At 38.8% G+C, this 24,349-nt stretch overlaps 2 protein-coding genes across 9 annotated transcripts in view; both read right to left on the bottom strand.

Moving 5' to 3' along the window:
• The window catches only part of LOC134851443 (cilia- and flagella-associated protein 46-like), a 71,995-nt gene extending 55,499 nt beyond the window's left edge, over window positions 1-16,496 (bottom strand). For 6 of the 8 annotated variants that reach the window (XM_063867525.1, XM_063867526.1, XM_063867530.1 and 3 more), the window contains exons 1-17: window positions 16,417-16,496; window positions 16,225-16,349; window positions 12,025-12,221; window positions 11,791-11,955; window positions 11,379-11,502; window positions 11,026-11,120; window positions 10,691-10,852; window positions 10,088-10,201; window positions 9,125-9,224; window positions 8,671-8,960; window positions 8,172-8,518; window positions 7,385-7,529; window positions 6,962-7,108; window positions 2,948-3,079; window positions 2,421-2,640; window positions 1,178-1,311; window positions 722-934 (exon numbers count right to left, since the gene is read on the bottom strand). In XM_063867525.1, coding sequence (XP_063723595.1) covers window positions 722-934; window positions 1,178-1,311; window positions 2,421-2,640; window positions 2,948-3,079; window positions 6,962-7,108; window positions 7,385-7,529; window positions 8,172-8,518; window positions 8,671-8,960; window positions 9,125-9,224; window positions 10,088-10,201; window positions 10,691-10,852; window positions 11,026-11,120; window positions 11,379-11,502; window positions 11,791-11,955; window positions 12,025-12,221; window positions 16,225-16,349; window positions 16,417-16,456 — 2,750 coding nt within the window. In that variant the 5' untranslated portion in view covers window positions 16,457-16,496. Of the gene's footprint in view, window positions 1-721; window positions 935-1,177; window positions 1,312-2,420; window positions 2,641-2,947; window positions 3,080-6,961; window positions 7,109-7,384; window positions 7,530-8,171; window positions 8,519-8,670; window positions 8,961-9,124; window positions 9,225-9,518; window positions 9,552-10,087; window positions 10,202-10,690; window positions 10,853-11,025; window positions 11,121-11,378; window positions 11,503-11,790; window positions 11,956-12,024; window positions 12,222-16,224; window positions 16,350-16,416 lie in introns of all 8 variants that reach the window. The other 2 variants (XM_063867528.1, XM_063867529.1) reach the window with 2 other exon arrangements.
• LOC134850943 (C-terminal-binding protein 1-like) overlaps window positions 1-24,349 on the bottom strand; it is a 226,242-nt gene that overhangs the window by 172,548 nt on the left and 29,345 nt on the right. The window lies entirely within an intron of this gene.

The following is a 24,349-nucleotide window of genomic DNA, read 5'->3' on the forward strand; positions in this document are numbered from 1 at the left end:
AGAATTAGCAGTACCAGTCAATTTAAAAAAAAACCAAATTTACCAACTAACATGCCTCAATTTATAGAGCAGACGCAATTTAACTAGTATCCGAAAAAGTTCATTAAAAACATCCTACCCTGCCCAAATTCGAACTCTCTTATTTTTTTTGCTGGTTTCCTTCCCTACCTCTACGCTACAGATCCATGATACCTTAAAGCTTATGTGCTATTTTTAATATAATGGTCTGTGGTAATATCCTTAGCATTGGCTGTACTTAATAACTGGATCAAAATGAATACTTTCAAAATGAACACATTTTGTAGCAACAATTGCATCGCAACAAAATTTGCGACTTAGGTTGGAAAAAAAGAGAGTTCATACTATAACACAAGGGCAAGCTATGCTTGTCTAAACGAAGGAAATGAACTGACTGAACTTTAAAAAAACTTAAAGTCATACCGCGCAAAGTCAAATTTGAGTGTGAAATTTTAGGTATTTTTCCAAAAAAAAACGGAAAAAAACAGCACGACCATTCATTGACGCTTCAAATCACACGAACTAATAAGTGTCTTCACTTCGTTCATCGACCCTTAATAATATACAAATCCCATCAGCTTGACTTGGCTTGAATTCAATCCTGGAATCAATTCAGTGCATTGTTATTCTCTATGATTTCTATATCCTTAATCAAACCCCTCCTCCCTACTTTTGCAGTTGTTTCAACATTTCAAGGACTAACTTGTCGAAGCCAACTTCCTTGAGGCACTCGTAGAGATGTTCGAAAGGCTGGGTGATCTCGCAGTGTCTGTTTGAGGAGAGAATGTGGTTGTTGTAGTTCCACAGATAGGCCACAGCTGACTGCACTATCCAGGGCTCTTTCAGCTCCACCCCAATGTCAGATGCACGCAGGAACGACTGCGTCACTAACGAGTGCAGTTTCGAGATCCAGTTGCTGCAATAGCAGAAAAAATATTCATAATATGTTCAACCGCAATCATACCCATACAGAACTACCAAAACTTCAATTGAAACTGTTTCTTTGCTGATAAATATTGACTCACAGGACTTTTTTTGCTTCTATTTATGCTATATAGCTCAATGCAATCAAAGCAAATGAAAAAAATACATTTGAAAGATTTTAGATTTTTTAACCACTTTGCTGCTGCTTTATGCTACTGATGTTAGTATTACTGACGTGTATTCGATCCAGTTTTTGTCTTGGTCTGGTCTGGGTGGAACGTAGCCTTTTGGTCGCTTGCTCTTGTCATCAGGGTAGCTCTTCATGTCATTCAACTCCAGACCCTCACTCCTTATCAACTGCATCAAAGCCTACAGAAAGTATGGTTAGCAAATTCGACTTCTGATTTTTCTCTCTTCTGCATTTCCCGTGATAGAAATGCTTTTACAAGCTACTAAACTAAATACAAATTGACTATCCTTAGACAGGGCTGTTAAGTCCTACTGATAGCTCATCTGCAATTCGCAGGAGCCACAATGAAATGAGAGATGGTTTGAAGAACAAATGCATTCAATAGGGCTTATTTATTCATCACCAGGCGCGGACCGAGAACATTCCTGAGAGGCGGGGAGGAGCGCCGAAATCACTATTTGAGACCATTTTACAGGTCGTTCGACCAAAATCGTTTAACATTATCAACGGTAGGGCCCTTCGGTATGGTGAAGGTTCAGTTCCCTAAGGAAGTAAGACACTGCTTGCACCCACCCTCTAAACCCGCTACTGTTGGCCAGGCCAATTTTATCGCAAATTACAGCTTACATATCACCTGTTTATTTGAAATTTTCTAAAAATGAGGGTGAAAGCAGGAAAAGAACTTGACTTGAAAAAAAAACAGGACTGCTTGTATCAGAGCGAAGCCCTGAATGTTCCGACTGCCTTTTAAGGTCTATGGAGCAGCAATAACATGAAAAAAATTAAATGTAATAAAATAAAACAATTTTTTTTATTTGAGATTTTTTAAGGAATCTCAAATAAAAATCTGGGACAATTAGCACGCCCACATTGGCGTGCTAATTGGCCAATCTGGGACAATTAGCATGCCCACATTCCTAGTGACAAATCAATTATGGCAAATAATCTTCCCTCAATAAATTTGGAACAATTTCTAAAACGGATTAAATTTCCGCTTACGCGTTAATAGCGCGAAATATATCGCGCGCTAATTGTCCCAGATTGGCCAACCTGGCAATCTTTAGACCCCCATAACTTTACAAAAAATAATGACAGGTGAAATATCTTTTTGAATTTAAGCTCAGGACAACAAAACTTTTTGAATGATGTTAAAAAATTCCGCCAAAAATGGCTAGTTAAAAAGTCGAAATTAGTCGAAAAAAAAACACCCCGAACTCAAATAATCCGTTACTTCATCACAAAAGTCGAAACAAAAATTGATTTTTTTTCGATAACGAGTGATCCCTACCTCTCCGTAGATGAAACTAGTCTCGGCAAGAATCCTCATTAGATCCTTGTCGTAGAGGGTAGACTTGGTCACTCCCGCACTGCTACCTATGGTGTCTTCATCATCGTCACTCTTCTTGCCCTGCTTGGAGTCACCCCCCATTGCCCCACTTACGATCGCCTGCCTGTCATCGTCCAGGTTGGTGTGACTGCCTAATGGAGCCTTGTCGTCGCCTGCAGGCCTGCAAAGTTTCAACAACAGTCAACTTGTCAAGGTCAAATACCAAAGAACAGACTCAGACAGTCTACGCGTGTAGAATTACGTCAGCAAGGCTAGTTGTAAATTTCAATGTGAAACTATAAATTGAGAGAAAAAAAAATTGAATTATTGTTAAGATCAATTTAACGCGAGAACTTGGTTTAGAGCTGTTGAAATTGTCAAGTACTGCTGGACAAAACCCAGTCAAAAGCTTCGACCCTATCCATTTGCAGTCAGGTTTTGTTAGTCTTTTCGAGTGCTTTATTTAGTTTGCACAGTCAAGTCATTACCCTTCATTAGCGGCATTACTGTTCTCGCTTTTAGCAGAGCCGAGGCTAGCATTACCGCTGCCACCCGGCGCACCCCCCGCATTTTCGCCACCGAGGGCCGCAGCGGGACCAGCAGCTTCAGTCTGTTTACGCCTGAAATGATTCTCTATGCTGATGTGATAGGTTTGATGAAACATTTTACGAAAAACATTTTAGGAGGATTTTACGAAAAACTTCATCAATTTGTTCGAACCAAGACGACTACTTGGCATTCATTTTAAATCGCTATTTCTTGATATTGGTAATCATGGTAGTGCATGGAATTTTACACATTCTACTAATTGTTTGAAATAATTAGATAACATAAACTATGACTAAAGACATGAATCGGTGGATTTTTGAAGTGCGAATGACTTACTTGAGCTTTTTCCTAGTTAACATACATTAATGTCTCAAAGAAATTACTTAACGTCTAATGATAGTTTTGTGCAACTATTGTGAAGTGTAAGTAAAATAAACTATAATGATCACACTATAATGATTTATTATCAGGTTGTTTGCTTGCAACATTAAATGCTTGCAGCGTTAGGTTTCTATGCATACGTCAAAAATTATATTCGGAATCATTCAGAACTCGCTCGTAGCGAAATTCGAATCAGTGACTAGTTATTCCGACCATTGAAATTGGGGAGGAACTTTGTATTCGGAACCTATCAGACCTATAGGAACGATCAAACAAAATGAAAGAAAAAAAGAAGAACAAAGGGAGCATCCTTGTTGCGGAATCTGCTTACAATTCACAAAATGCACAGTTTGGCCTCGTAAGGCAAATTAAAGTATTTTAGTTTATTTTTCTTTTCGTTTTCCAAGCAAAATCAGGAACAGGCAAGATAATCATCGGGCTGGGTTGAGTGATAAATCACATTAAAGCCCTTTCAGACGTGATTCGAACCACGTTAAAAATTCCCAACGTTTTTTTCTAGTGTCGAGTAAAACCGGTTTGAAGTTTTTGATTTTTCGTCTTAATTCGTGCGAATAAAGCAAGCGAGCAGGCTTGCAACAACTGAAATGCCTAATTCATGCCTTTATTTAGGACCTTAAAACTTAATTTTATGCAATAAAGCTAGTTTTGGAGTTTTTAGCTTCATTTAGGGAACCAAAAACTTCCAAAAATTTTTGCAAAAAAAATTTGAAAAAAAAATTTTTTTTAAAGTTTTTTCAGTCATTTTTCTACATAAATTTTTTTCCAATTTGCCTATATCATTATGACTGTCTAATATACCGAAATTATAATTTTAAGTCAGATCACACCAAGCAGAAAAAACTACACTAATTTGGAAAAAAAAACTATCTAAACCGTAATTTTCTAAAGACTATGGTCGGAACATTCTGTGCTACTTGCACAGTTGCTGACTATTCTTGTTTATTTTTGAAATCGGTTGCTAATTTTAGTGCCACGACATTATAATTAGGTGAAGCAGTGACCTTGAAGCTTTTGTTAACCTTTTTTTAAAAAAAGAAAAGAACTGAATTAAGAAAAAATCAAAAGTCAACAGGCAAAAAATCAATTTTGAGCCGGAACAAATTTTAAGTTTTTCCCTGAAAAAATCATGGCGACCTATATAAGAGTCTCCACTACATTCATCGATTCTTAAAAACGCATCCAATAGTCAATTGGAAAAACCTCCACGAAAACAAAAGAAAAGCTAACATTAAAGCTCTTTGAATTTCAATAATATTTTTTGATTTCATACGACTTAAAAATAAATTATTGCTTCGCTCGCTAACACAACAAATCAGGCGCGCTTTATATCTATTTTTAATGCATATCGCTCAGACTCGAGTTGTTTGAGCGCGGCGAATTAATCCACGCTTAAATGATTATTCCAAATTGATTAGTGGAAAACTAATTGGTCAAATTTTTCGCTTCTGAATGCAAACTATATCACTCAACATTCAATATTAATTGCGAGGATGGAAAAATATAATCAACACAGACAAAACTGCGCTTGAAAAAAGCTCTAAAATGACCGGAAAAAAAAGATGTAAAACTAACAAAAATTCTGCTATGTGCCGTAATCGAAACCCGAAATAAAAACTTGCACGCCATATTATCTGCACCATGGTCGCTTAAAAATCTTAACAGACTAGCCCCCAATAAATGAGATCCAAAAAAAAGTCTAAATGCAGCATAAGCAAACCAGTCTAAATGCAGCGTATGCAACAAAAGCATACCAGAAATAAATCGGTTGCTGCAAAAGTGCCACGAAATGAGCACTTTTATTTGCCACCTGGATTCGAAAAAGATGACTTCGCAAAATAACACTACGCTCCGTTGTAGTAAATACTACTTTTCACACCTTCCAGTGCAATCCAAACATTCAAAGCCTCGTGAGCAGTAATGGTTTTTTGATCAAAAGTATTGGGGTTTTATTCCATAGGTTGACTACAAACAAAACTGCCGCAATTGAGAAGAATGATGCTTGCGGATGGGGCTATTCTCATGATGAAGGGACCGACTGATGGAAAAATTCAAAAAATCAGAATAAGGAAAAATTCCTAATCGTTGAATGGTTTTAGCACTAAGCGGAAGTCAAACCTATCAAAAAATGAATTTTTCTTAGATGCCGATTCACGTAAATTTGAAAACTGCACAGATTGTACATGTTACATGTTATTTGCACAATCCGCTCAGATTCAATAATTTTTGTGCGTTGTTTTTCAAACTTTTTCAAATTGGTATCTAAGAAAAATTATATTTTTTTCCAATGCGTCTTTGATCTGACAATGTTTAAAAATTCATGTATCTGCAATCTTCCTATTTTGTAATCGATCATTATTAAATTTTTTGGTCTGGATTCATTTGCTAACTTTGAGCTGTTCGAGATTTCTTTGAGATTTTTGAATACTTAGTTCTGATACACTTAAAATAATTGGAAAAAAAATGCAACATTCGGTCCCTCCATCATAAGGACGCCACCCTTGAGGGTTATGAGAGTTGGTACCCTATGTTAGATTGGTTCGTCGTTGATGCCGTGTTGTGATTGGTCGAAGAGAGAGTAGCCGACTGATTAGCTATTGACACTGTCATCTTTTTGCTGCTCTGTATTTTAACCTCCCTGCCACGACATTATAACTAGGTTAGCTTTGCCACCATGACATTACACAGGTATAGTTTAACCTAATTCTATCTGGTTCCTTTGTTTGTTAGTAATTAACTCAAAAATCAGTTCTGCATGAAAATGACTAAAACATAAATTCTTCTTTCGAAGTTTAGTCTACTCGAATACCAAATTTAACCAAATTTACCACTGCTTATGGACGAGAACAGAAACTGCTGCATTCACTTGGAACGAAGCAGCAGCCTTCTTGGAGCCAAAATTGGCACTAGAATACATCCACAGCAATAATTTAAGCAAGCGAGCAAAAAGCTAGGAATTATCTGGGAGTTTTAAAATAAAATTATTTCATAGACCCTGTTGTCATTTTGTTTGGCTTTATTTGCTACTTGTTCATGTAATTTCAACTCCTGAGTTTCTCTTATTTTTTGGAGCTGATAGCTGAAAACATTATTTTGAACTCTCAAACGCCTATATCTCAATATCTCAAACGCAACAACATCTCAAACGCATATATATATATTTTTTTTTACTGAATTGATTCAATTTATTTATCATAGCACGTTCTCCTCTAACCAATGTATCACTTCAGATTGTATACCAGAAATTTTTACCAATGCTCTTAATGCTGTACATTACACTCAGACTCAAAAGTGATTGTTAACCGTTTTGATAGCTAAAAAAAATATATTTACGATCTCATTTTGGAAAAATTCGATTTTTCATAGACAGCAACTGTATCAACACGTCTCGTAGATGCTTAAATCAATAATACTTAGAAAAAATTGGTATCAAAATGACTTTTCAATAAAGATAACTAACATAAAAAGGAATCCCCGGTTTAAAAAAGGATTAAATTGGAGCCTAGAAACTTGGAGTTTTTGAATGATGATCAGATCATGCCTGGCGGCCTTACTTGCTGGCCTTAGTGTCGTCCGGTTGCTTGGGCGCGACCTGCCATCTGTTGTCGTCGTAGAGCATGCAGAAACGACATGCCACCCGGCAGATGTCCCACACGCCCTGCTTCCTCGCAGTCCTCGCTAAGTCTGCCCACAGACGCACCCTGTTAACAACAAAGTCACAAACGCTTTATTTTTCTATGCAAAACCTAGTAAAACTGCTTTGAAGAACTTTGCAAAAAAGTTTTTTGCAAGGATTTTACTCTTGAATACCGATCAGTTTTTTTCTTTCAATAAAACCCAAGTTCACGTTGAAAACCAGCACCTCGCAGAAAACTCAGCGTCTTAAAAACATCACTTATTATCGATTGCCATTTAAATTTGATATTTTTAAAATGGTTTTGAGGTTTAGAGCAAATAGGCATAAGATGAGATTGAACCTGATTCTATCTTGTTCATTGCCCACTCTCTTGAGGTGTCCTTGTGTCTTCTCGATGTAGGTGTTGTAGTGGACAGCCTTGGTGCCCATGGGTTGGGTAAGAGCCAACACGCCAATTTGACCAGCACCACCGGACGCAGCCAGCACTGAAACAGGCAAGATTCATGCAATTTCTCTCATATATATTATATGAGTCGGTATCCACGCTCATGCGACAATATGCAATTCTCGCAAAAAAGGTCCTTTAAAAAAGTCGAAAAAATTATATTGCGAATAATCAATTTTTTTTAAAGAACCTTCAAAGAAAATTATTTTCATTGAGATATTTTGAGAAATCCATTTTTGGTGACGGACCGTAATATTTTTCTAAAGGCGCCTTTGTCGCCAGTATATACTAATTTTGAGGCGGGAGCGCGCGCCGAAAAAACGCGTTTTTTTGGTCAAAATTTCCAAAAATTGCCTAAAAACGCCTTTTTTGGCCTGTTTTTTCAAAATTTTGCCGGCGGCGCAGAAAGCCCCCCCCCCCCCCGAGAAAATCCTAGATCCCCTCGAGAGAAAATCCTAGATCCCCTCTCGATAAAATCCTAGATCTGCCCATGTCCATAACAAATAACTGCTTGATGTCGATCGAAACAAAATGCAACCAACCACCAAATAAAAATCTAGTAAAATTGCAATAACGGTATTTCAAAAAAATTTTAAGGAAAAAATTTTGCTGATCAATGATGAAAACCATTCAGCTCAGGTTTTACTATTAAACTAACCTGCGAATGATAAATGTGTCTTACCTTTATTGAAACTCTCGGCTTCAATGACAAGCGAGAAGGCATCTGGGGACAGGGCCTGGCCTGCCTTCATGAGATGGGCCCTCCTCATCGTCATCGTTCCAGACCCTGTGCTGCTGGCTTGTTCTATGATCTGGGCTGCCAACAGCAGTGGGTCCTCGGGGGTGTCGTAGAGAGTGATGCGCATTTCCAGCCTCTCCAGGCTGTTCTCGTGTCTCTCCACGTATTGTCCCTCGTCATCCAACAGCATCGCTTTCTTGATGTGCTCAATTGCCACCTGGTTCTGTTCCACGTCTTCCTCGCACTTTGCCAGTTCAGTGTGCACTTGACATCTCATCAAACGCAGCAGACTAGTCAAAACGAAAAGTGTGCGTGATCAAATAATCAACATCACAAAAAACATAGATAATCTAAACAACAAATATTATTAAGGTGAACTCTTCAAAGTTTCAAACAATCGTGCGGCGGTTACAAAGTATAAGCTTTTAAATCTGTCTCAAACCTTTGAATTTCTTCCAACGTGTTGGCGATCAGAGTGAGAGCTCTTCGAATGGATGCCCTCAAATTGGGCTGCAGCAGCGGCAGACAGATGTTCCAGAGAGTGGTGCATGCAGCCTGGACCAGGTCTCTGTCATCCAGTCTGACTGCATTGCTCAGAGCCTGCTCCACTCTTTCCACCAGTTTCTGTCTCAGTTGGATCACATCCTTCCGATATGACTCCTCATTCGTCCCCAGTTTCTTCAGCATCAACTCCGAGTCCAAGATCTCCAGCTCAACTTCGTCCGCTTTGCTCTACAACAAAAGAAAACCACACGTAAAATGAAACACAATTAAATCATCGCTTCCTCAATCAGTTCAATCATTCAAATAATATTGCAGCGGTTACGACTCTCGAAGTCACGCTAACCGACTACCACGATGAACTTTTAATTGCCTGAAAGCTAGTTTCAACGTACCAAAGCCGTGCATATTTTGAGGTCATTGAGTGCCATCTCTGCTAAATCAAAGTAGCCCTGATCCATACACAGTCGGAACATGTCAATGAGAAGGGCCGGCCTACAAAATAAAATATTTAATACCAAACAACAATTTTTTCAGATAAATTTAGAAGCATATAAAACTTTTTCTTTTACAAACAGAAATACTTGACATCATAATACTTTAGATCTACTTCGCACACTACACACAAATATTATAACATAAAAAATCTTCCACTTAATCCGAAGATTAATCTAAAATGGCATGATATTCTCATTCTTAGTATTCGACAATTTTCCACTCTTGAACAATGAATGAAAGAAAGGATAGACAGAAAGCAGAGTGAACTAAATAGATGAGCTGAACACTTACCAGGAGACAAACTCGTACGCGTCAGAGCGTTCGCTGCAAACAAACCCGATTAGTATGCAAACGACGGAAACCATTTGAGTGCCAGTCATGTAAATTGCGCACGTTCAAATCACTCGAGTTTAAAAAAGAAAACTCTCAGTAAGCAAAGGGAACAGAATAACTTTGCGAGAGAAGATTTGTTTTGGATAAAATGAGGCAGGTGTGATCATTCGGTATTAAAAAAGATATGTTAAGGGAATCTAGGATTTTCTCGAGGGGAAATTGAACAGCATGTCATCAGCGATTGATTCAACTGATTTCGTTTAACTAGTTGTTAACACGAAGAAAAGTCTACATTCCGATTTGATAACGCTTGCTAATCGGAAGCGTAATTATTAAAAAAGCAATTTTATGTAATTCGTAGAAATTGGTTCGTCGTGAAAAAAAAAATAAAATAATAGTTTTTCTAGTTATCTGAACTCGAAATTGGCATAAAAACACGTGGCGTTTCAAAGTTTCAACCAAGTAATTCGAAATTTTCAATAGTTAGCAAAGATAAGGTGCTTTTTGCAGCGGTTAGTTCTTCTTACTGTTGCTCGGGCTCCACGAGTGAGAGCTGGGACTCGTGGTAGGCGTGGAAGGAGCTAGCTCCCCCCGCACCCCCTGCCCCACCTTTATTCCCTTTTGACACTTTCACCACTGGTCTGCAGATTAAAAACATGGTTAAATTGCGTCACAACGAAGTATTTGAACATACTCAACAGACAGTTGAAATATTGGTAATAAACAAGGACACCAAATATGACAGTTTTCTAAAAATATTTCAACTCTGAGTATCAAAATAGATATATAGCATTAAAAAATCGCTCAATAACACTTCACTGAACAGCTAAGTGGAAAAATTCAAGGTACGTTCCAACATTCTGCGTACGTTCCAACATTCGCGAAGCAATGGCAGATGCGAACAAGCTATTTGGAATCTTCGGCTAAAATATTACCATTCTAATACGAAAAAAAGCCAATTCGTTATTTAGCAATGGCAGATGCGAACAAGCTATTTGGAATCTTCGGCTAAAATATTACCATTCTAATACGAAAAAAAAGCCAATTCGTTTATTGATTTCCGAAATGTGCAACAACTACTCATTGGACAGATCAATCATTTCAATTAAATTGTTAAGAGAATCTTCTACCTGCTAGCTGGCTTTCTGCCTAGTTTCGGTTTGCCCGCCTCACTTATTGCGCTTTCTTCCTCGTCATCTTCCTCTTCATCGAGGGCCCTATTCATGATCTGGTCCAGGCACTTAATCAGACGCCCCTTAGGATCAGACATGAAATCGCCCCTAGTCGCTTTGCTGAAACACCCAGAACAACCGGATTATTAATCCTTCACAACTTGTTTTCATCAACACCAACCGACTTAAACGTATCGTAGTGAGCTCTCAATTTTCGAATCATAAAAGTGAAGTTTTTTCGGGCAAGAAAATGTAACTTTGATAGGCTAGGTAAAGTTTGATATTTTACATACGCTCTGAACTTTTGCAATCGATAGAAGCAGTTCAAATCTCCTGACTGTCTAGATGCCCTATACAGGAACGGAAGCTCCACCAGGTCGTGTATTATCTACAGCAAACAAAAAAAACACTTCGAATGATCAGCTTTGTTGTACCACTTTTGCTTACACATTTGAATGAAAGCTTATGATTTAATAACTTTTCTAATAAAGCTAAATTCTTCAAAAATGGAACCGAGAGTTCTGTATAAGCCAGGAGAAGTTTTATTTAAACATAGCACGATTTTAAGAGTGTCCTGAAATTAGTTCATGTCCATCTTTTTTAAACTGGGTTTTAACATCATCGAACTAGAAAAGATTACGCTTGCCTGCAGTCTGAAAACATCTTTGAACAGATGTGGTACAAGACGCTTCGTAAAAGAAGCCGCATTGACAGAGACATCGATAGCATCTTTGAACTTCCCTGCCTCCAGCAAACTATCCATCAGAGATCTAAGCACAGTATATGATCCACGCTGATCACATTTGTATTACTACAATGACTAATTTACAGCTATAAAAACTTTAGGATTTAGAAAGTGTTCAGAAGAGCTTAAATGTTGTCTTATCAATAGCTATCAGACGGGAGCTTTTTTTGGGCTAAAACATTTAAATTAAGTAAGAACAAAATGCTTCTATTCTTCTCTTATCAACTCATAAGCACACTTCAGCACGTTTTCTATTAGTTTTCCTCTTGGAGGACAATATAAGATATAAATAAGGTGATATACTGCTGCTTACATCATCAGAGTAGCTCTCCACTCGTAGTCCGGATCCTTTGTGTCATCCAGGGCCCTGGAGACCATAAGCAGACTGGGTGCCAGATACTTTTTGTACCCAGGCCTCAGAAAAGGTCTGCAGAAGGTCCAATACAGCACTGATGCATTGTACACTATAAAGTAATACCTAAAAAAGACCAAAGTCTCTCTGTGTGAACTCTCAAGGTCAATGATATCAATCTTAGAAATTATTAACCTGGAGTTTTCTTTCGCAAACTTGATCGCTCGGAGAAGGAAAACGACTGCTTTTTCAAGCTGTTCGACATTCTCAGATGACTCAGGTGCTAGCAATTGAGCCTGTGCAAGATAAGCTCGTCCCAAAAACTGATTCTGCGGAGGAATTCTGCCAAAGTACATTTTGAGGGCGTCTCGCGCCATCAGAATTTTGCCTTGCTAGAACAAAAGAGAAGTTTCAAGTGATTAAAAAACGCTGTTGTGTTTTATTTTCAGGCAAGTTAAGCGTTAACTCTGAGGCCAAGCTGCGCACCTTTTGTGATACATCGTTAAGATGGCATAGTAAGCTAGTTGACAAAAAGACGAAAGTCACTAAGCTGCTGTTTCTAATATTTTCATTTGCGTTTGGAATTAAGTTCCAATTTGAAATTGTTTTTCCGAGAAGAAAACAATGTTTGATACAATGTTCTTCTGTTTTCTTCAGTCGTGTTGCTCTCGTACTTGACTCTCGTGTCGACTGGTGGTATATTGATTTTCATTTTCCATAACATTTATGATTTTCCAAAAATATCAATTTTCAATACAGGCAAAACTGAGCTCTGCACCACTTGCGATATAAATTTCATTAAAATCAAACAGAAATCTTTGAAGAAAAAATCAACAAATCTTTTTTGTCAATAAAAAACTGTCAATTCAAAAAGCGGTCTCAAGCAGTTGTGTCACCTTTACGCCAGATGCGGCGGACGGCTGATTGATTTTGAATTTATAATTACGATGCTGTAATAAAGCCGAAAATACCTGAGCAGAAATATTTCACGCCGAAAAAATTCGAAAAAAATTCTAAGAAAAAAGAAAATGTTTATGTGCTTTCTCCCGTCAGAGAACACGCACGACAAAGCTGAATATTAATAACCGAAAAAAAAGACAAAAAATGAAGAAAAAAAAGCCGTTTTGACAAATGGAGTTGGTAAAATTACAAACAGTATTAAAAACAAATTTCGTTTCGGCCTTATTTTAAAAATGCTTAAACACTGAAAGCAACTACAGTAAAAAAAATTAGAGCAAAAAAAACGATTGGTAGATCTGGAAACTAAACCAACATAAGCTGACAAACAATAAGGCGAATATTTTTTGAACCGGAATATTTACCGTCTGAAAAAAAAACAGGTCCTAGTCATATTCAAACCCTATGACGTTGCCGTCTCAGGCGTGTTCGTTGCCTCCAAGCTAAGTGTGCAGGAGACAACAAGAAATATCAATTCAATATGAACCAAGTTACCACGAGTCCAGGTGAGTCCTGTGGACAGAGTTATTTACGGGAAAAAGCCTGGTACCCGATTACAATACTCTTGCTTATGGCAAGGGGAATCAAGGCTCATTGAAACAAATGGTAGAGTAAACTCTTTTTAAGATTCTATGAGACGTCGAATTTTCTTCTACCTTAGCAGGTCTTGATTGCCCAGCTCAGCTTTTTTCATTCGTTGTATAACAGTTAAGACTACAGCTGGCTAATGCAATTGGCTTATGACTAAAGATTTATTGATTTAATTGTTTTTCCATTTTAAGAGGTTTCTTCATTAATTGTAGCGGTTTGATTCCTCAGGCCATTATGTTTATTATACTTTTAACTTCTCCTTTGAAAAAAAAAATGATCTAGTTATTCTTAAATATTTCACTTATGGTTTTTCTTCTTTAAGATTATCAGCTAATATTGTACTGATTTTGGTTCTATGATCTCTGCAATGATGATTTTTAGTGAACTTGATCAGCTCTCAGCTCGATTTTGATTGCTTTTAATTTCAAGCGGTTGATTGAATCGAGTGTTTTTTAGAAACTATCTTACGGCAACGTAATTATTTTTATCCAATGACTTGCGAAAAATTCGGTACAAAAAAGCATCGATGGTTGAATATGGGATTCTCAAACCACATTGAAGGTTACTGAACAAGTTATTACATATTAGGTTTTCGTTAATCTGTGTGCCTAAAATTTTTTGAAAACTTTTAAAAATTCGCTTGTTGTGGATATTGGTCCATTATTGCCTACTACCTCTGAATCATCTTTTTTGCATAATGGACATTACGATGCCGAACTGTTCTTTTGGAAAATGTAAGCGGATACCGCAACAAGGACGCTCCCTTTGTTTTTCTTTTGCTATTTCATTTTTTTGATCGTTCCGACAAAATTTTATTATGTTTAAAGACTTGTCTCTGGAATTCAGGAACATTCAGACTCAAAATTGTGCGCCTATCCAGTGCACAGTTTGGCCTTGTGTCGTATCCCGATATTTTACTATGAGGTCTCTGAAGTTTTCTCTGAGTATTACTCAGTTTCTTATTTAGTCGCTTTCCAAATGACGAGGAAAGTTCTATGTCCGAGAGATAATCGGATGTCGTTCAGTTCGCAGGGCGGTATTCCTCTTGAAAACTCAAAGAACAGAAAAAGATATTTTAGGCAGAGGCTTTAATTTCGAATCAAGCTGATCACTCTCGCGGATATCTCTCGAGTGATTTTACAAAGTTTATAAACCATGAGTATAAGTTATTGTTTACACTCATCAAAATTATTTAACAAAGTTATCAGCAAAGGTTGGCCACTCTGTTTTTCATCGCCAAGCCCTTTTCGGAGTTTATTATTTGAGTTCAAATATTCACTTCCTGTTTCTTCATAGTGATGTTTGCTTGTCCCCTCGTTCACATCTTCTTGTTGTCTCACAGAAAATATAGTTCGTGGTCGTAAATACCAAATGGGGCCTTGAAGTAATTTGGTTGGGTCAAATATTGAATCACACCCATAAATGGAATTTAGGGATGTGACACCTCGTAATGGAGTAACAATTGCTTTTTAAATTTCATTGAGAGCAAGCTATGTTTTATTTGTTCAGATATAAGAAATGCGAAATGTGGGTATAATTAATTACATACATCTTTCAATGCCCATGTTGCTTATTTGTTTAGAATTTCAAAGGTCAGTCAGTGTTAAAATCTTGTTTTTATAGATTGTGCTTTCAAACGGCATCGTTTTAGCAGATAATTTCACTTCTGATAATAAAATTTAACTTCAATAGGAGGAATAAAGTCGAAGACTTTGTTGTTCAGCTCAGTTGAGTTTTTGTTTAACGATAGTTGATCAGTCTTTCTGAATGCGTTGGTTATTGCTCATTTATTTGCAACTTCAAAATAGTACGGCGTTATATTTGTGTCAAATGATTCCTTTTCTACTTTGTTTTAATAGTTCAAGCATTTTGCCAAGGAGGAAGGGTTTGACTTTTAATGGTCCAGTTACAAGTCAAACACGGCTTAATTAAGCGTACTAGTAAAATTTCAGTTTCCTTGCTTGTTTAACATGATTTGCTTCAACGACGGTTGGCGGTGTATACAATTTAATTTCCTTGACAAAAAGAGAACTTCTCATTGCAGCTCCTAATGAGAATTGTCAATCAATCAATTTTTCACGTGAATTACTTATGAAGCTTGAATAAAAACACGCCTTCACTATCTTTATGACAAAAACTAACTCATAGAAAATGATTTGTGGCTTACCTTCAAAATCAAATTTAGCTGCAGGCGCCTTCGAAATTTGTAGAAGTCAGCAGGTTTTCGACAAACTTTTACCGCATGCTGCAGTTTCATATCAGCGTATAGGCTGCTTTAATACTGCTGCTCAGCAAATTTTAACTGGTATTTAATAATTAACTATGTGAAAAATAAGGACAGCCGGTTGCTTTGCAACTAGTACAAAATGTTCAGACTACGCCATTTGTTGCAGTGAATTTCAATTTAAGGAAAAAAGTTTGAATACCACATTTTTTCCAGAAAGATTATTGAATTTTGATCCAAATTATCAGTTGCTTTTTTTAGCTAAAGGGATAAGTTTTAAGGGGGCACAATGCAGTAAAAATTACATGTTGATTAGAAATTCAGTCGTGGGTGAAAAAAGTTTAAAAAATTGAAAAGTTAGCCCAACCAACTTTTCTCTGCACTGAAATAAATTTTCATCATTTCTTTTGCAAAAAGGAATCACGTCTGAAAGGGCTTTGATATGATATTACATACGCTCAACATAAAACTGATAAAATAACCCACCGTACTCAATTATAATTGCCGACTAGTCCATTAGAATAGTTTAAGACCTTCTGATTTTCTTTCTGATCATGTTGCCAGTCCTCCGAGCGTAGTCGAAAAAAAGAACTAATCCCTCTTCTTTCACAAAAGAAACTAACCTGAATGGCTGACTCAGCACACAGGACAAAAAGATCATGGCTGAACATATCCGGCCCATCAACAGCAGGCCGGGATTCGTTGTTTCGAAGATATTCAAACGCCTCATCAAGAGCTTGCCCATTATCTAAGCAAAATATGCGCGTGTTTTTCAGAAAAAAAACAATGCATGAGAAAAAGAAGAAAGCACTTACTGTCGCACAACGCCAGAAGGCTCCTTATTTTAACGTCCATTCAGTTATGGTTTTATCATGACTAATCTAAAAATGCTTCTGCAACTACTCATCAAGAACCAAGATAGTACAACTTTTTAAATAAGAGCCACAAATTTCAAGGTGAACAAAGTTGCATCAAGCGTCCTTGGCCGTGTTGGCCAGTTAGTTTTTACCGTATTCTTTGGTTTTTAGGTTTTTAAAGCAATTTATACTCTGATACTGTAATTAACCATGCTTGTCACAACACATGCGAAATTAAGTGATTGGGAATTTTAACAAAAACATAATGATTTGACCTGGGATCTGGTTCTTTGAATTCAATCTTAACAAGTTGGGATGATGATTTTACACAAGAGAATAATTTATCGAACACATGAAAATTGTAAAATGAACAAAGGTTTTCGCTCAATTTTAGCGCATCTTCAGATTCAAAAATTTAACTAACATTTACAGTTGTGATAAAAATTCATGAAAATGTCAAACAGATAAATCGTACAAACTTATGAATTTATTACATAACATCTAATAAGCAATCAATTTTAAAAATTCCTGTTAATTGAGGTCAGTTAATTGGTGGTGATGTGATTATTTGAGAAAAAATTAAATTCAAACAGATTCCTTTCGCTCCAAACAGAGGATGCGAGATTTGCGAGCAAGGCTTTACGGTGAACTATTGAAAAGAAAAATTAATTTCAATAATATGTGAAAATATTGGTAACAAACAATTTTTTAAACACTGACATGTTGGAATAGCACTCGAATCAGCATCGAAAATTTGTGTATGAAAAGGTGAAAAAGAAGATTTAATTTGATGTTTTTGCCTTCTGATTTCTACATTATGAAAGAAAAAAAATCTAATTTTTTTTTCAAGTATATCTCCGGGTGAAGGCTTTTTTGCCCCCCATTGAGTAAAACCAAGTCATGAGTCAACAACAACTGACAGAATCTCAGCTACCATTTACTCACGAAGTGCTGATTGAAACCGAGACAAATTTCAAAAATGCACTAACAGCAAACAAATCGACGACAGAAACAAAAAACTCCAAATAATCAAAATCATCCCCCCATTCTCGAGAGATATTGTAAAGTCAGCTGAAAATCTGGCGCAGGCATATCGAAGATGTGCTTCCGATATACTTAAACAATTCCCCACAACAATGCAACAGAAGATGACAATCTCAAAAACAATAACTGTGACGAAAGATGACCGCAAACTTCATACACTGACAGTTATTGCTCCCCCCGAAGCAGAGCAATTCATACTTAGCATCAAAAGCGAAGAAATCATTCTACTTAACAGGACGGTATTTCCCATGGGATGCTTTCCAGGGTCTCATAGACGCAAGAACATTTACCCTAAACTAGCAAAAATCAAATTGTCGAACTTGCCTTATGTATGCAACGATATCGAAGCGAAATTAATTCTCCAATTGCCAGAAGACATAATTCATAGCCCCATATTCCAACGTGAGACCTGTATCGTAACTGAACCGGGTCAGTATGTTTACACCGGAAGAGCAATTTTAGAAGTTAAAATACAAAACGAAGAACAAGAGAAGAAGCTGAAGGACTGGTCTTACAAATCGAGAATGGATGGCTTCAAAATGTAGGAAGGTGTAGAAATCTAGTTTCACATACATTCACTAATTGAATGTCAAAAATGCAAGATGTCTAAACGCCAAGAAAAAGGTCATCACGATGATTGGTGCAACATAGGGAACCAAATAACCAATAATCCAAATAATCACTACCCACAAAAACCAAGCTCCAATAATGCCAGCGACGAGAAAAACGATGACGAAACAACGGGCGATAAGTTTTGTAATGGTACCGAAAATTAAGAAGATAAGAATGTTTACAACAAGCATGAGCTCATGCTTGTTGTAAGAGCTCATCACAACAAGTATGAGCTCTTTTAGCCTAATTGTTGTGATAAACTTATTAAATAGATATGTTTGATGTTTGTGCCTGTATGTGGAGCGCCCTCTGAGGGATTTTAGAGACAGGTCTGTCAAGTGGTGTAACATTCGCGCGGAAGATACATATCGACGGATAACAAAACTAAGTCTTAAGACGACTGGCTAGCGTCTAAACAGAGCTTTGCATGTTTTTCACCGTCTCTACCAAGCCAGTACTTTTCGGTGGTCTTTTCTAACATCGGGTCGACAAAAACGTTACTGTTCTCCGGCTTCGACCAGAACGCTCAAATTAACTGAATTACATGCAAAAATAGTGAGATCATGGCTGGGTCTCAGTATCCCCAGACCACGAGGTCACTCCTAAAAACAGGGCTACTACTTATTATATTACTATTGTTTTTGTTCAGTAGATAAAAACCATCATCTCCATCGAAGATGGATCAACCCTTTCCCCCCAACTCCTAGCTTCTCATCCTTATCAAAATGAATCCAGTTGTTAATTAAATTCAATTCAGGACATGACAAGAAGCTAAAAGTTTATATAAAAGGCTAAAAGTTCCAGTCCCGAAACCCTTCCGGATTCTTGAATCCAGTGAATCAAGCTCCTTAAGTTCAATTTCACGCCAATCCGGAAGGCTGGTTCTCACCCTTCACCGTTGTTGGCAACGGCCTTGCAACTATTGTAGCAGCACAATAGTTGCAACTTGGAACGTTCTCTGCTATTGTAGTTCGTTGTCGTTTTTCTTTAATCTCGATATTCGTTCTGTTCGCAATCACAGATAAAGTTGTTCTCGTCAGCGCAACCAACGTTGTTGTTCTTGTGTTCTTTCACTCGTTTTTTGTTAAAAATGGCCGTTTCAGCATTTCTCAGAAATGTGACGTCATCATTCGAATTTTTGAAATTTTAAAATACCAGAATATTCTAGCCCTCACCGTTTGGCTAAACGTTCCAATAACGTCGCTAATCCTTCGAAATCATCAACTCGGAAGGCTTACTGCTAAAATTTCGAAGCCTGCATAAATTGCACTTTGGCCATTCTGGTCGAATGTCACATACTCCCCGGACAGTCCGGTCAATGTCCTCATTGAATCGCACTATGTTCTAAATGGTTACAGTGTCATCGAACAGAATTTACAAAATGCACGAAATTACTTTTATCTACGTCACATCGACTCACTGCAGAATATAAATGGCATCATACTACATCACTATAGCCTTCAAATTCTTTCATTAATCTGCACATTGAGGATATGACTTAAGATAAAACATATTTTCTGACTTCCAGTGTCAATGTCCCGATTAAAGCTTTTTCTCCTAGATTTAAAAGGTGTTGGCTTGCAGGACAGTCCTGCCAACCAACAAGCTAAAATTATCCTACTATGCTCCTTCCCTTCGGAAATCTTGCTTGTTTATTGTCCTGAATATTAAAACTAAGAAACTTTGTGGTTAGAAAGAACAATGCAACAACCTCCCTCTTCAAGAGATTACTCAAGCCTTCCACGTCACCACAAAGTGATCAATCTTCCTAAGTGATTAAAAACAATCATGCAGGCTGGTTATTTCAATATACTCTTCCCTTAAGCCTTTCTAAATAAATAATAAGTGTCTCTAAAGCCACTTCTGCTAAAATCAAAATGCAAATTTATAAATGCAACAATTTCAAAACTCAACTAAATGTTTCAGTTTTCAATTACAACTTGGTTGCTTGGTTTCTCACTTGAGTTTTTCACACACATAAAACAATTCTGAGTTTTAACTCTTCTTCATCATCCCTTTGTTCTCTTCTTTTTTCGTCGTTTAGAAGTTCTAAAACTTCTAAATTCTTCTAATTTTCTTTCTTGCTGCCTCTTGTTTTCTCGACCATTCGTCAATGCTCCATTTCCTCCTCCTGTGACACTGACTCCGCACTTTCGGTTTCCGTGTCTTGTAGCACGTCATTGACTATCCTGACGCTGTTGGAAGCCGTCCTCCAACACTTCTGCTCTTCCACCCTCTGTTTACAGCAAGGTAGGGGATCCACGTTTGATTCTCTGTTTCTACAGAAGCTGTTGTGGAGACACAACGTCACGTTTGTCTCTTCAAATCTTCTTTCAGCATCTCTGCCTTCTCATTTCCACTACGCTCGCTCGTCCTGGAAATTCTTTTCACAGCGGTGGTCACTGCATTCCGATGAGTCACGAAAGCTCGCTTGAAAGCTCCTGCCCCAATGTCCTGCTGATATTCACTGTACACTCTGCCATGTTTCGACATATGCTTTTTCGCATACTCGTACAACCATGCAGTCATGTTAGCTCTGAACCATGGCATCAATCGTTTTCTCGCCCATATCTTCTTCACTTCCATCGGAATGTTTAGAACTTTGCTCATTGTCTCAAAAAGATCTAAATCTTTTAGAAAATCTAATTTCCGCAATTGTTCTCTCGTCGGCGCCTCCTGTCTATTATTTTCTCTCACATGAGCTTCCAGCCATCCAACCGTTCTTGGAAGACTCGATTCAACCAAGCCTGTCCTTCGATGCTGTCGAAGTGGATGCCATCCGTGGTCAGTCTGGCTTGATCCATGGCTCTCAATTCATGTTCAATGTCCATGAGGATCATTCTTCCGGCATTTCGATTTGCTATGTTCCTCAGTATGTTGTTCCATCTCATGACTCCCTCGTTGTGCCTCCTTCCTGATGCTGTCAGGCTTCTCGTATTCATTGGCACAGTGCAAACGGTCAGTACCGCGCAACTGAACTTCTGCCAGAGAGTAGTGAACAAACACACCATCATTGACTCCCACAGTGCTTCCTGCTCGTCTGATCCTCTGGAGATGTCATTCGTCCCAACTAAGATCATCACATTGGGAATCTTCCCTGGATTCATCAGTTCCACCATCCGATATAATTGGGCTATTGTCGCGCCTCCAAAGGCCATCACCGTGGTGACCCACGAGGTCCTCAAATTCGACAGCAGTCTGACTAAACTGTCTCCCAATATCAGGTGAGATGTCCCGAGTGGTGGTTGCTGCAGGTTCACAGCCGGGCTCCAGGTAGCTCGATTGAAGCAGGCTCTCGGATCTGTCTCCGGAACTCTCGTGAAATTATACTTCAATTGATTATTCTTCTGCACGTCTATTACACGAGACACTTTCTTCGCTGGCATCTTCCTTACTTTCCTCTCTGAGATTCTTGAGCTCCCCATGAGTGGTGTCACGTTACTCATCCCTTGTCTGATTACTGTCTGAGAGAGTTGTACTCTGCCCGTATCGTCAATCGTTCCATAGGGTGCAGTCACCCCGGAACCTGGTGCATTCTTGTTAGCGACCAATCGTCCAGCTGTCTCTATCAGTTTTCTCACTGTCTGTTCTACGACGGGATCACCTAAGGTGTCACTAGGATCCGGGATTGTTACTCGATTTGTCTCCACTGGAGGTCGTGTCTCCGTTGTTTGACTCATTTCTCGAGGCGTCAAGAGCTCCATCGGGGACTGCCCACGAGGAATATCCCTTGCAGGTATTACTTTCTCCACGGCCGTTGTCAACGCCACCTGCTCCGATCGCTCTTTGTATTCCTGCCTTAAGCGTTCGATCTCTTGACCCTGCTTTTTGTTGCAGTCTTCAAACAACTTTCTCCACATGTCCCGGTCTTCCTCCATCGCCAGCATGGTCTTCGTCATATCGTCTAACTCCTTCTTCGTACTTCTCAGCTGATCGTTCATCTCGTCCAGATCTTGTATGGTTTGGTTCGTCTGAACCTTCTGTGTTACTTTCGCCCCTTTTGGTGGCACAGCTGCTCTCAGTGGTGAACCAGACGAGGTCGCCTCGCTGTTCATCTCCCGATGCATTCTCGTCAGCCCAGGTTTAGGCTTAGAGGGCATTGGCATCTCACCTGGTTGGTATGTCCTAGAACTTCCCAATCCAGGCTCATTCGCCAAGTCACTCCCTGAGAGAGCCCCGTTTCTCCACCTCATCACTCTCATGTTCGGGCGGTCTAGTACTCCTCTTTATCCATATGCTGCCATCAACAGGACTTCCGTGGGGCGGTCCCCACGGTTGTCGTGCCCCAAGATGTTGATCAGGGCGGTTAGCAACATGACCACCTCTGGGTCCTCCAGAGCGAAGTCTCGTTCGATCAGCCGACGATAGATCGCATCTACCATCGGTCCTACATATGCCTCTGCCAGGTCCATCAATTCATCCAGGTTGAAATTGTCCATACTGCTCTTTCCAAGTTTGATTTGATTTCGATTTCAAGTTTTGACTCAAATGAGCAATTAAATGATCAATCAGGATCTAGAAAAGGAATCACGACTGTCACACCTGTCAGTTTCACCTTAACATATATCGTTAAAATCTGCTTAAAACAGTTCAGATAAAAAGATATTTATCCTAAAATTTATTAAAATCAATTGGTTTCTAAAATTTTGGAATTCGACCTAAGATTGGACAGTCCAAACTTTGGATCTATTCCTAAGATCGTCATTAGTTGTTCATGGTCACTAACCCCTACTTACCCATGATCTTAATAACCTAACACATAACATAACATAACATAACATAACACACATATCACATATTACCTGCAACTTGGTCTTTGGCCTAACACCCTCTCGCACATCACTCAGCCTATACTTAAGTAAAATTTCTTATGTAGATACACTTGTATGTTCCAATCAGAGAATATCACGTGTACAAGCGCGTACAATTCCCGAGGATGCAGTCTTCCTCTATTTGGATCGTACACTGGAAGCGAGAGCTCCTTCACGTCCATTTCCACAAGGAAGTCCCTCAGCCTCGTCAAAGACAAGACTAGGTTTTCTGGGTCCACGTGCTGCTTTTCTGTCGCCCTCGTTACCAAGAAGCATAAGTACTTTCCCGGTATCTGCGACACCACCGGAGGTAAGGCTGCTACGCCCCCTATCCCTGGTCTTTGCTTCCAAAGGAATTCCACGTTTTTGTATTCCCTCTTAAAATCTGCCGCTAGCGCTGTCCTAAAACTCATGTCTGCGGTGATTGCTATCGCACATGTTCTGTTTGTGAGCATGAAATCACTGTCTGTTAGTATTATGTTACTAGAATATTCATTTGGTAAATTAAAATATGACTCAACTACCCTGCCTATGTCAGGTTTCTTAGGTTCTTCACCTGTTTCTGCTTCTAAGTCTCCTGTTTCTCTTGCTATTCTCAATTTTTTTATTATCAAGTTTTCAGTGTGGGTAAGTCCTACCCCCACTCCCCGGACAAAAATATCCATCGGCGTCCCCGTCGATCGCATACCGGGTATTAAGTCAAGGTTAGAAGCTGGAATGAGAAGTTGTCCTTCCTGGGCAGCCCAGGAATGATCATCTCGTTCGGTCTTAACGTATTTCGCGCTTTCACGATCTACGTCTTGAATCGTAACGCTGGTCTCTTTAGGGTCTGATGTCATTTCGTTCAGCCACTCTAAGACACGCAGGTTTGTCTGGTCTTGTTCATATGACTGCTGTTGCTCATCGTCAAATTCTACCTCGGGTTTCGACCAGTCGTCAACCCACTCATCGTTATGATCATCGACTATGTCAATGTCTTGTGACACAGTCATTTCTTCTAAACCCACTACTTCCTCCACTATTTTCTTTAGATCTATCCTATCCACTACAAAGTCGTCACCGTAAGGATTGTATTTCTTTCTTTGTCTCGTCCCGTCCTTCTGACGAGTCTGAATCGTGAACGGAAGATCTGGTTCCAAGTTCTTGGGAACCTCTGTCTGTTCGGGATCCCGCCAATCCTCTTCTGCGTAGGGTAAGGTTTCATCTTCCGCTTCGATCTGTTCGTTTGGATCCAGGTCCAATGGTGTATCCGTACCTTCCTCTACGACCTCGTTTCCATCGTTCTTCTCCCTGGTGCCCTTTTCATTGACCTCACAAGCAGGATCCATCATTAAATAATCCCCTTCTTCCATGTCTGCAGGTATACACCAGTCTTCTGTCGATGGATTGTGTGGCTTGATGTTCTCGTAGTGGGCGGCCCGGCC

The sequence above is a fragment of the Symsagittifera roscoffensis genome, chromosome 7 (assembly GCF_963678635.1).
Source record: "Symsagittifera roscoffensis chromosome 7, txSymRosc1.1, whole genome shotgun sequence".
Lineage (NCBI taxonomy): Eukaryota > Metazoa > Xenacoelomorpha > Acoela > Convolutidae > Symsagittifera > Symsagittifera roscoffensis.